Source organism: Desmodus rotundus, chromosome 1 (genome assembly GCF_022682495.2).
Source record: "Desmodus rotundus isolate HL8 chromosome 1, HLdesRot8A.1, whole genome shotgun sequence".
Lineage (NCBI taxonomy): Eukaryota > Metazoa > Chordata > Mammalia > Chiroptera > Phyllostomidae > Desmodus > Desmodus rotundus.
Window position 1 is genome coordinate 105175497 of NC_071387.1, and position 12530 is coordinate 105188026.

General features: G+C 42.1%; 1 protein-coding gene across 2 annotated transcripts in view; it reads right to left on the reverse strand.

The window, feature by feature from the left end:
• Positions 1-12530, reverse strand: part of LOC112308147 (ubiquitin carboxyl-terminal hydrolase 7) — a 94914-nt gene that overhangs the window by 43542 nt on the left and 38842 nt on the right. For both annotated transcript variants that reach the window (XM_053929159.2, XM_053929160.2), the window contains exon 2: positions 8754-8858. In XM_053929159.2, the coding sequence (XP_053785134.1) occupies positions 8754-8858 (105 nt within the window). The remainder of the gene's footprint in view (positions 1-8753; positions 8859-12530) is intronic.

Here is a 12530-nt window from a genome sequence, read left to right on the forward strand (position 1 = left end):
TACACCTCTCTGCACAGTCAGGGCATTGATCATTGTAGTCCAGTGTTTTCCAGAATAAGACGCTAACAGGAGATTATGGGGAAAGGAGTTCTAAAGTCCAGAGTCTTGGGGAATCATCAACAAACAGAGTCTTTTGGAGAAAGATCTTCGGAAACTGGTGACTCGGAAAAGTACTATAATACAGAAACTTGTTTAACCTAGCACTCCTCACACTTCCTACATGCACAACACACTTAGGTCCTGCAGAAGAGTGTTTTTGAAATACACATCACGGCTGCAAAAATGCTGCCCTTAAGAAAGGCTTCTACTCCTAGAACCAGAACCACCTCCCTCCCGCCCTCTTTGATAGCAAATAGAAATGAACTTTGTCACTCTCTTACTCCTGAGCCTTTCAAAAGGCACCTAAAATCCAAACCAGGAAGAAAGTGCTATTGAAGACCACTCTACTTTCTCCTATAATATGCTTTTTCCATTTGACAATTCCCAACAGGCGCATTCCCTCTTTTAGTTTCTGTGGCTCAGCACCATTATTTATCACTAGTAATTTACCAGAACTGCCTCGAGAGGAAAGGGATTTTACATACATTAGGATCTTATAACACTGGTCCACAAATGAGGCAATTGTAGCTCCCAAGAGACATCAGGAAGTGTCTAGATATTTGTTGTCACAACTGGGGAGGAGGGGGTGGAATAGGGGTGGAATGACACTGGTGTCCTATAATGCACAGGACAACCCCCTACAACAAAGAATGACCCACCCAAAAAGGCAACAGAGCTGAGGCTGAGACAACCCCGCCCTTTTATCTGCACCTGTGCCTTCTCCCAAGTCCTCCACCCAAAAAACACCAAGGGAACTATCAGTATGAAATTACTCTGTGAGAACTAGACTGCGAGGGTTGGGACTGGGTTGGGCCACCTACTGCTCCACAAGTGGCTAAAACTGGTCCTTAACTCAAACCTGGCACATGAGACCTGACTGTGCTTTCCCACTGCATTCTCTGAATCACTTTTGGCATCTCCGGTGTCTAAAATAAAACCAAGAGCCCAGCAACCAAAGAGACCACACCGCTTCTGGGAAGATGGAGGCAACATAGGTGGGAGCGGAGTACACTTCCCCTCAACGCCAGGGAAATAGCTAGCTGATCTGAGGAGCAGAGCGAACAGCCAACAGTATTCCAGCATATATGAAGATCAGAGACCAAAGATAGAGGACATTGAAAGATCTGACGGTAAGAAGAGTGCTTAAGGACAACAAGGTCCCCGGGACCCAGGACCTCGCGGTACAAGGGCGGCAGAAGCGCCAGCCCAGGCGCAGGGGCTGCTGCAGGAGTCTTGGGAGAGGGCCAGGCTGCGCTGTGAGCAGCCAGGTGCTTGTTTGGACCAGGGGGGCTTAAATAGGAGGAATTTCTCAAAAAGAAAAAGAAAAGAGAGACACTCAGGGGCTAGTTAGAGAACTCTGGGCAGCAGCTGCGGCCCCTGGCGCCCCTCCCCCCTTCCGCCCCTGGACCGCTAGCGCCAGATAAGCAGCCCTGGCGCTCACCTGAGGCCCGGTTGCGCGCACGCAGATTAGCGAACTGGGGGCACACACATGAAACCCCGGAGGGGCGCCCACACCTGAAACCTCCGAGAGCATCTGGAGCAGAGGTTAGCTGCTCCACCCACAGGCCCAAAACCTCAGACCCGAGTGCTGCGTGATTCAGTCCCAGGGCGGTCCCGCCCGCCCGAGAGACTCAAGCCCAGGGTGGCTGGATCGGCCGGCTGCGCTATCCAAGCACAAAGCCGCTTGCGAGCTTCCCAAACCCAAAGCGGCTGGATCCCCCCGCTGCGCGCACAGCGTCCCAAGCCCAAGCAGCTGGAGCCACCGCTTGCGCATCCCAAGAACAAAGCTGCTGGATTGGCTGATCAACGGCCTGATTGCCTGCCAGGGACCACACCTACAACGCCTACCTAACACCTGCGCACAGAGCCCTGCAGGGCCTACTAGCTCTCTAGGACAAAGGCAGAACACCCAGCAGAGGGGAGCTGCAGGGCTAGGGGAGACTGCAGGCTGAACAACAGTGAAAAGTGTGGCCCAGGAAGGGAGAAAAGTGAAACCAATCCTTCCAACCACCCCCTCCCGTTGCACAGACAGGACGACCAGCAGAACTAACCTGACCGGTTTAAAGCCAGCAGAAGATTTTTTTTTTCCTTTCCTCCTTTCCCCCTGAATTCCTTCTTCCTCTCTCTTCTTTTTTTTTTCATTCCTTCTTCCTCCCATCCTTTACCATTTTTATGTCTTCTTCCTGCCTTCTTTTATCTATTTCTATGTTTTAATTTTTGTTAAAATTTCTTCTTATCTTGCCTCCGATCTTTCTTTATTCCTTCTTCCCTCCTTCCTTCCTTTCCTCCTTTTCTATTTCCTTTTTCCCTCCTTCCCTTCTTTTTTTTTTTTTCTTTCTTCCCCCCTTTCTCTTTTTCCCACAGGTGAGACAACAAAACCTGGAGTGCTGAAAAGACTAGAGTTAGACCGTGTTAAACCCATAAACGTCAGCTCAAGACCAGTGAGCACAGGAGATTAAGGAGACAGCACCACCGAATCCCATTGGCATTCTACCATAGAAGTTCATACCATAAACCCAGGGAGTCAGAATAGAGCAATTTAAGAAGCAGAAGCCAACAAGAAGAGTCTCACAAACAATGGGAAGACAAAGAAACAATTCCCAAATGAAAGGAAAGGAGGAAGTCTCAGAAAGAATGCTAACTGAAAAAGAGGCAAGTCAACTATCAGATACTGAGTTCAAAGCAATGGTCATCAGGAAGCTCACTGAGCTCTCTGAGCTCAAAGAGAACTACCAGAAACTACAAGGAAACTACAATGAACTCACTGCAAACTATATCAACATGAAAAAGGAAATAGAAACTATCAACAAGAGCCGAGAGGAAATGAAGAATACAATTTCTGAATTGAAGAACACAGTAGAAGGAATCAAAAGCAGACTTGATGAAGCAGAGGATCAAATCAGCAAGCTGGAGGACAGGGTAGAAAAAAACACCCAGAAAGAAAAAGAAAAGGAAAAGAGGCTCAGAAAGAATGAAGACGCAATAAGGGAAATGCAGGACAACATGAAACGTAACAATATCCGTATAATAGGAATACCAGAAGGAGAAGAAGAGCAAGGGATAGAAAACCTGTTTGAAAAAGTAATGATGGAAAATTTCCCTAATCTGAGGAGAGAAAAAGTCACCCAAATCCAGGAATCACAAAGAGTCCCAAGCAAGAGGAACCCAAAGAGACCCACCGCAAGACACATCATAATTAAAATGGCAAATTTCCAAGACAAAGAGAGGATCTTAAAGGCAGCAAGGGAGAAAAAGGAAGTAACATACAAGGGAGCCCCAATAAGGTTAGCAACTGACTTCTCAATGGAAACGCTCCAAGCCAGAAGAGAATGGCAAAAAATATTCCAAGTACTGAGAACCAGAGGCCTGCAACCAAGACTACTTTACCCAGCAAGGCTCTCAATCAAGATAGAAGGCCAAATAAAGAGTTTCCCAGACAAAAGAAGTCTAAAAGAATACAGCTCCACCAAACCAGCTCTGCAAGAGATGCTAAAGGGACTGCTTTAAGGAAAGGAAGGAAAAGAGAAAGACAGAGGAACACAGGTAGGAAATAATGGCAATGAATAACTACCTATCGATAATAACCTTAAACGTAAATGGATTAAATGCTCCAATCAAAAGACATAGAACAGCTGAATGGATAAGAAAACATGACCCACACATATGCTGCCTACAAGAGACCCATCTCAGGACAAAAGACTTACACAGACTGAAAGTGAAGGGCTGGAAACAAATTTTCCAAGCAAATGGACAGGAAAAAAAAAGCAGGGGTAGCAATACTCATATCAGACAAAATAGACTTCCAAAGAAGGGCCATAAAGAGAGACCCAGAAGGTCACTTCATAATACTCAAAGGAAGAATCCACCAAGAAGACATAAACATTGTAAATATATATGCACCCAACATAGGAGCACCCAAATACATAAAGAAAATCTTGGAGGATTTCAAGAAAGATATTGACAGCAACACAATTATAGTAGGGGACTTTAACACCCCACTATCAAAAATGGACAGGTCTTCCACACAAAAGATCAACAAAGATATTGTGTCACTTAACAATACCCTAGAGGAAATGGACTTAACTGATATATACAGAGCTTTTCATCCCAAAGAAGCAAAATACACATTCTTTTCAAGTGTCCATGGAACTTTTTCAAAGATAGACCACATGATAGGACACAAAGCAAGCCTCAACAAATTCAAGAAAATTGAAATCATATCAAGCATTTTCTCTGACCACAAGGGTCTGAAACTAGAAACCAACCCCAAGGGAAAAAACCCAAAACACTCAAAATCATGGAGACTGAATAGCATGCTATTAAACAATGAATGGGTCAAGAACGAGATTAGGGAAGAAATCAAAAACTTCCTGGAAACAAATGAAAATGAACTCACAACAACCCAAAACCTATGGGACACAGCAAAGGCAGTCCTGAGAGGGAAGTTCATAGCAATACAGGCCTACCTTAAGAAGATAGAAACATTTCAAATAAACAACCTAACCCTATGCCTACAAGAACTGGAGGAACAACAACAAAGACAGCCCAGAGCAAGCAGAAGGAAGGAAATAACCAAGATCAGAGCAGAACTAAATGACATAGAGATTAAAAGCACAATTCTAAGGATCAATGAATCCAGGAGCTGGTTCTTTGAAAAGATAAACAAAATCGACAAGCCTTTAAGTAGGCTCATCAAGAAAAAAAGAGAGAGGATCCAAATAAACAGAATTAGAAATGAAAGAGGAGAGATTACAACTGATACCACAGAAATACAAAGGATTGTAAGAAATTACTATGAAGAACTGTATGCTAAGAAATTTGAAAACCTAGATGAAATGGACACATTTCTAGAAAAATATAATCTTCCAAAACTGAATGAAGAAGAAGCAGAAAGGCTGAACGGACCAATAACAGCAGATGAAATTGAAGCACTCATCAAAAAACTCCGAGCACACAAAAGCCCTGGACCAGACAGTTTCACAGGAGAATTCTACAAAACATTTAAGGAAGAGTTAACCCCATCCTCCACAGAGTATTCCAAAAAATTTAAGAAGATGGAAGGCTCTCAAACTGTTTTTATGAAGCCAGCATCATCCTAATCCCAAGACCAGATAAAGACATAACAAAGAAAGAAAACGTCAGGCCAATATCGCTGATGAACAGAGATGCTAAAACCCTCAACAAAATATTAGCAAACCGCATCCAGCAATATATTAAAAAGATCATCCACCATGACCAAGTGGGACTCATCCCAGGGATGCAAGGATGGTACAATATTCGCAAATCAATAAACATAATACATCACATCAACAACAGCAAAGACAAAAATCACATGATCATATCAATAGATGCGGAAAAAGCATTCGATAAGATACAGCACCCATTTCTGATAAAAACACTCAGCAAAGTGGGAATAAAGGGAGCAGTCCTCAACATAATAAAGGCCATATATGAGAGACCTACAGCCAACATCACACTCAATGGACAAAAACTTAGAGCTTTCCCACTAAGATCAGGAACAAGACAAGGATGCCCTCTCTCACCACTCCTATTCAACATAGTATTGGAAGTCCTAGCCACAGCAATCAGACAAGAAAAAGCAATAAAAGGCATTCAAATTGGAAAGGAGGAAATGAAACTGTCACTGTTTGCAGACGACATGATAGTGTACATGGAAAACCCTATAGACTCCACTAAAAAACTACTCGACCTAATAAATGAATTTGGCAAAACAGCTGGATACAGAGTCAATACCCAGAAATCAAAGGCATTCCTGTACACCAGCAACGAAACTGCAGAAACAGAAATCAGGAAAAAAATCCCATTCAATATAGCAACAAGAAAAATAAAGTACCTAGGAATAAACCTAACCAAGGAGGTAAAAGACCTGTACTCAGAAAACTACACAACACTGAAGAAAGAAATTAAGGAAGATACAAACAAATGGAAGCATGTACCATGTTCATGGATTGGAATAATTAACATCATCAAAATGGCCATACTACCCAAAGCAATTTATAGATTCAATGCAATCCCTATTAGACTACCCATGACATATTTCACAGATATAGAACAAACATTTCAGAAATTCATATGGAACCATAAACGACCCCGAATAGCTGCAGCAATTTTGAGAAAGAAGAACAAAGAAGAAGGGATCACAATACCTGATATCAAACTGTATTACAAGGCCACTGTAATCAAAACAGCCTGGTACTGGCATAAAAACAGGCACATAGACCAATGGAACAGAACAGAGAGCCCAGAAATAAACTCAAGTCTATACGGTCAATTAATAATTGACAAAGGAGGCAGGAGCATAAAATGGAGCAAAAACAGCCTCTTCAACAGATGGTGTTGGGAGATCTGGACAGCTATGTGCAAAAAAATGAAACTCGATCACCAACTTACGCCATACACGAAAATAAACTCAAGATGGATAAAAGACTTAAATATAAGTCGTAACACCATAAAAGTCCTTGAGGAAAACATTGGCAGGAAAATCTGAGACATTCCACGCAGCAACATCCTCACAGACACATCCCCTAAAGCAAGGGACATAAAGGAAAGAATAAACAAATGGGACCTCATCAAAATAAAAAGCTTTTGCATGGCTAAAGAAAACAGCACCAAATTACAAAGAGAACCAACAGTATGGGAAAACATATTTGCCAATGATACCTCAGACAAGGGCCTGATCTCCAAAATATATAAAGAACTCACACGACTGCACTCCAGGAAGACAAACAACCCAATTAAAAAATGGGCAAAGGACTTGAACAGACACTTCTCCAAGGAAGACATACAGAGGGCCCAGATACATATGAAAAGATGCTCAACATCACTAGCCATCAGAGAGATGCAAATCAAAACCACAATGAGGTACCATCTCACACCAGTCAGAGTGGCCAACATAAACAAATCCACAAACAAATGTTGGAGAGGATGCGGAGAAAAGGGAACCCTAGTGTACTGTTGGTGGGAATGCAGACTGGTGAGGCCACTGTGGAAAACAATATGGAATTTCCTCAGAAAACTAAAAATGGAACTGCCCTTTGACCCAGCAATTCCGCTGCTGGGATTATACCCTAAGAACACTGAAACACCAATCCAAAAGAACCTGTGCACCCCAATGTTCATAGCAGCACAATTTACAATAGCCAAGTACTGGAAGCAACCGAAGTGACCATCAGCAAACGAGTGGATCCAAAAACTATGGTATATTTACACAATGGAATTCTACACAGCAGAGAGAAAGAAGGAGCTTATACCCTTTGCAACAGCATGGATAAAACTGGAGAGCATTATGCTAAGTGAAATAAGCCAGAAGGTGAGGGACAAATACCATATGATCTCACCTTTAACTGGAACATAATCAATAGAAGAAAAAAGCAAACAAAATATAACCAGAGACATTGAAGTTAAGAACAATCTAACAATAGCGGGGGGGGGGGGGGGGGGGGGGGGGTCAGTGGGAAGAGGGGATTACAGGAACTACTATAAAGGACACATGGACAAAACCAAGGGGGAGGGTGGAGGTGGGGGAGGGAGGTGGGTTCACTGGGGTGGGGTGGAGGGATGGGGAGAGAAGGCATACAGCTGTAATTGAATAACAATAAAAATTTAAAAAAAAAAAAACCCAAAAAAACAAAGAGACCACACCCACACCGTTGCCCTCGGTCTACAGTGGAAAGCACACTCCACAGGTAACAAAGCAGCGAGGTTTAAACCACGCCTCTTTACTTTCCTCAGATATTGCCTCAGCCAGCTGCCAGGGGGTAAACCGCACTGTGAGAGAACTCTCAACTATGGCTGCAGTTTCTCATGGAGGCTGAACTTTTGGCAGGAGGTCTGAACAGCAGTCCTTCTGGTGGTGCAGCCCGTGGCTGATGAGGTTTCTTTCAACTGCCCCGTTACACCCCTGGGAAGGACACAACCCTCATGAGGATTGATGGACATGCTTTTGACAGAACATGGTTTCATATTACACTGCAAGATTCCAGGGGCTGCATAAAGTGATTACTGGCTGCTACCTGCTCTTGATTTTGACCTTGCAAATGTACAGGTCACATAATCCAATAAATTACAAGGAAGAAATTGCCTCAAAAGAAAGTGATTCCCTACGCACAAAATGGCCATGCATGTACATATGCACATGTCTTTTGCATAGAAGGTATAGACCAAAAGTTAGTGTGGGAGAATGAAGCCCAAAGCTCGGTCTGATTTCGTATCTAATGGGAGTGGGGTACAGACAACTCATATACACACTACAATAAGAATGCAATGGAAAGCCAAGTTCCAATGTCTAGAAGTATCTTGCTGCAAACAAGAAGGAAAAGGAGAGTAATGTGTATTCATTCTGGTACTAACAGTGGCTGGAAAATTGCACACCTGAGTAAACACCCATGTATTATAAACTCCTATATTTCAACATCCTCACCTAGGCTGGGGGCAACCGACTTACCTTGAAATTTGTGGGTAATCTTGAAATTCCACAACAAAACAGGCTAATTTTTCTTCAGGTACAACCTCCTAAAAAACTAGCTGCTTTTAAGAAGCTCAGCAGTATGTGAAGAAGAAATGCACATCACATCTATCTGTGTGTCTGACAGAGTTTTCTGCCCAATCAAAGTAAGCAACCCCCACGTACTTACCATCCTCCATATCTTCTTCGGTGTTGTTGTGCCCATCACTCATGGCTACATTCCCGTTGATAACAGGATTTTGAGTAATTCTTGGTGGGTCATCTGTATCTCCGGCTTTAAAGAAAACAAAGAAATCCCATGGTTTTTACCTTCAAAGCTTAGATTAAATAAATAAAAACATTCAGTACTTTTTATGATTTCAAGGCACTAATAAGTTCCAGCTGTGCCACAGTAAATGCACTCTAACCCAAAAGGTACTTACTAGTATATTTACTAAATATGAACTTGGGCTGAAACCAAAATGTCAAGTGTACTTGAACACAACACAATCATCTGCTCCATCTGCAATGACATTTGTTTTGAAGTAGGTTTCCTACTCATTCAAACTCAATCAATCCTAGAGAAAATATTGTTGAGGATTTACTAAATATATACAACAACAGAGTGTACATTAGATGTTTTTACCGCCGACACACGTCACTGCCTTTCAATACAAATTGTCTTTCTCAAAGTGTCTTTGGACAATTACTGTATAATTTAAGAATAAATCCATGCAAAAACCAGGACTGCTGTTTTGGGGGACACAGGGAGTTGGGAAGGAGGTCCCTGGGAAGACTGGCATGCAAAGAGTCCAGAAAGGACTGAGAAACTAACAAACCAGTTTTGTATTTCTGAATGCTCGCTGAAATCTGGCTTCAAAAACATTTACATATAATTAGAAGTGTAGATACAAAACTTGTAAGCAATGGCCCTGACTGGTGTGTGGCTGTGTCAGTTGGGCATCATCCCACAAACGCAAAGGTTGCAGGTTTGAGTCCTAGTCAGGGGCCATGACTGGTTGGCAGGCCAGCTCCCCACTTGGGGATATGCAAGAAGCACTGATTGCAGTTTCTCTCACACAATGATGTTTCTCTCCCTCTCTTTCTCCCTCCTTTCCACCTCTCTAAAAATAAATAAATAGGTACAAGGTTCTGGACAAGATGGAGGCATAGGCAGAAACCTTTTGCTTCGTCGCACAACCAAAAGGAGGATAACAACCAATCTAAAATCAATAAACAACCAGAAGTGCCAGAAAATCAAACTGCATGAAACTCTTGACAACAAAGGAATTTAAGAAAAAAAATCAACCAGAACAACCAGACCAGTAAGGTGGCAGACTGCACAGGCGGCTAAGAAAAACCATTGTGAGGTGGTGGACCAGGCAGGCAGGGCTGGCTGTGGAGAGGCTGTGGGCTGTGTGGGTGGGGCTGACTTAAGGGGAAACTGAGACTCAGAGTTGACTGGACTATGGCTGTTGCCAGGATGGGAGAGACTCCCAGCCTCATATGAGAGTCCCCTGTTGGGAAGTGTGCTAGAGACCAGGAGGTGAGCTGCAATGTTCCCTCTCTGGCCCCTCCCCCACAGGCAGCACCGCAGCACACCAAAGAGGGTTGCCCTGCCCAGGTGAATACCTAAGGCCCCGCCCCCTTACAATTTATCAGGTGCGTCAAGACAAAGAAATATGGCCCAAATAAAAGAACAGAGTAAAACCTCAGAAAAAGAACTAAGTGATGAGGAGATTGCCAACCTGTCCAATGGAGAATTTAAAGCCCTGGTAATCAAAATGCTCACAGATCTGATTGAGCTCGGTCGAAAATGAAAAAACAAATGAAAGATACCCAAAATGAATTAAAGCAAAATATTCAGGGAACCAACAGTGACAGGAAGGAAACCAGGACTCAAAGCAGCAATTTAGAACAAAAGGAAAAAATAAACATCCAACTGGAACAGAATGAAGAAACAAGAATTCAAAAAAGTGAAGAGTCTTACAAACCTCAGGGACAACCTGAAACGTTCCAATATCCAAATTATAGGGGTGCCAGAAGGAGAAGAACAACAGCAAGAAATTGAAAACTTATTTGAACAATGAAGGAAAACGTACCCAATCTGGTGAAGGAAATAGATTTCCAGGAAGTCCAGGAAGCCCAGAGAGTCCCAAAGAAGTTGGACCCAAAGAGGAACACACCAAGGCACATCATCATTAAGTTACCCAAAATTAAAGATAAAGAGAGAATCCTAAAAGAAGCAAGAGGAAAGGAGAGAGTTACCTACAAAGGAGTTCCCATAAGACTATCATCTGATTCCTCAAAAGAAACGTTACAGACACAATCACTGGCAAGAAGTATTCCAAGTCATGAAAAGCAAGGACCTACATCCAAGATTACTCTATCCAGCAAAGCTTCCATTTAGAATGGAAAGGCAGATAAAGTGCTTCTCAGATAAGGTCAAGTTAAAGGAGTTCATCATCACCAAACCCTTATTATATGAAATGTTAAAGGGGCTTATCTAAGAAAAAGAAGATCAAAAATATAAACAGTAAAATGACAACAAACTCACAACTATCAACAAATGAACCTAAAAGAAAAGAAAAACAATGAAAACAAAAATTAAGCAAACAACTAGGACAGGAACAGAATCAGAGAAATGGACATCACATGGAGGGTTTTCAGTGGGGAGGGGAAGGGGAGAAACAGAGGAGAAAATGTACAGGGAAGGACAAGCATAATTAGTAGGCATAAAATAGACGGGGAGGGATAAAAAATGACATAGGAAACAGAAGACTCAAAGAACTTATATGTACAAACCATGGACATGAAATAAGGGGGGCGGGTTGCTGGAGGGTTGAGGGGTAGGGTGGAGAGGGGATAAAGGGGAAAAAAATTGGAAAAACTGTAATAGTATAATCAATAAAAAAATACTTAAAATAAATAAATAAATAAAATCTAAAAAAAAAGTTTAAGCAATGACTGCCAAACATAAGGTGTAAATTCTAACTGTAACTTTCTGATCACAATTTGATTAATTTAAGAACAATCTTCTTACATTAGCATAGATCCATTTTTTTTTAATATGGCAAGACAGGATATAAATAGTCTCTATTGGCCAAAAGGGCCTTACTTCACATTTTTAGATCCTTTCCTTGTTCCAGATATCAGAACAGCCCACTGCAGCTAATCCGGGCCCCCATGCTACCTGTGCACTCAGCTTTCCCTGGGGCATCAGACACTTCAAGAGAAATTAAAGAGTCTCAGCTACAGGTGGGAGGTGTGGTTTTAAACATATCTACATAGGCGTGCCCTTGGCCTCCAATATTTCAGAGCCTTTCCAGCATGCAGTCGGTTTCAGCACCGCGGATAGCACCCCCTCTCAAAACTCCAAACTATCAGGTTCCATCTCTCAAATAATTCCTGAATATAAACTGCACTTTATCCTTCTTGAGCATCTCACACACACACCTTAGAAATCCTTGGAAGCCAAAAGACAGGTATTACCACCCACATTTACAAAGACCATTCCGAATCTTAATACTCCTTTTATTAAATATCAATATATACACTTAGCAATGTGTTAAAAGCTATTTTTAAAAATAAACATAGATATTTCTGAAACTGGTCCCTTAACCACCACACCCTGAGAGAAATTGGGGGAGGGAAATAAGGCAAGGAGAAATTCTTCTTACTACTGGGTAACTAGCTCAAACTCTAAACTCTAAACCATATGTGCTTAAAAGGCACTGAAAAACCAGGCCCCTTGTTTGACTGAAATGTCTTTCATCCACATTTATCCTCATAAATTAACTACATGAAAACACCATAAAAATATTTATGAAAAAAATCTCTGGCCTATGAAATAAATGGCACACAGCGCAAATGGAAGAGTAAGCAATACTTTTTTTAAATACCTACATGGAAAACTCTAACTCATGTTAAGTTAAAAAAAGTTAGGATACCGAGCAATAACACAATC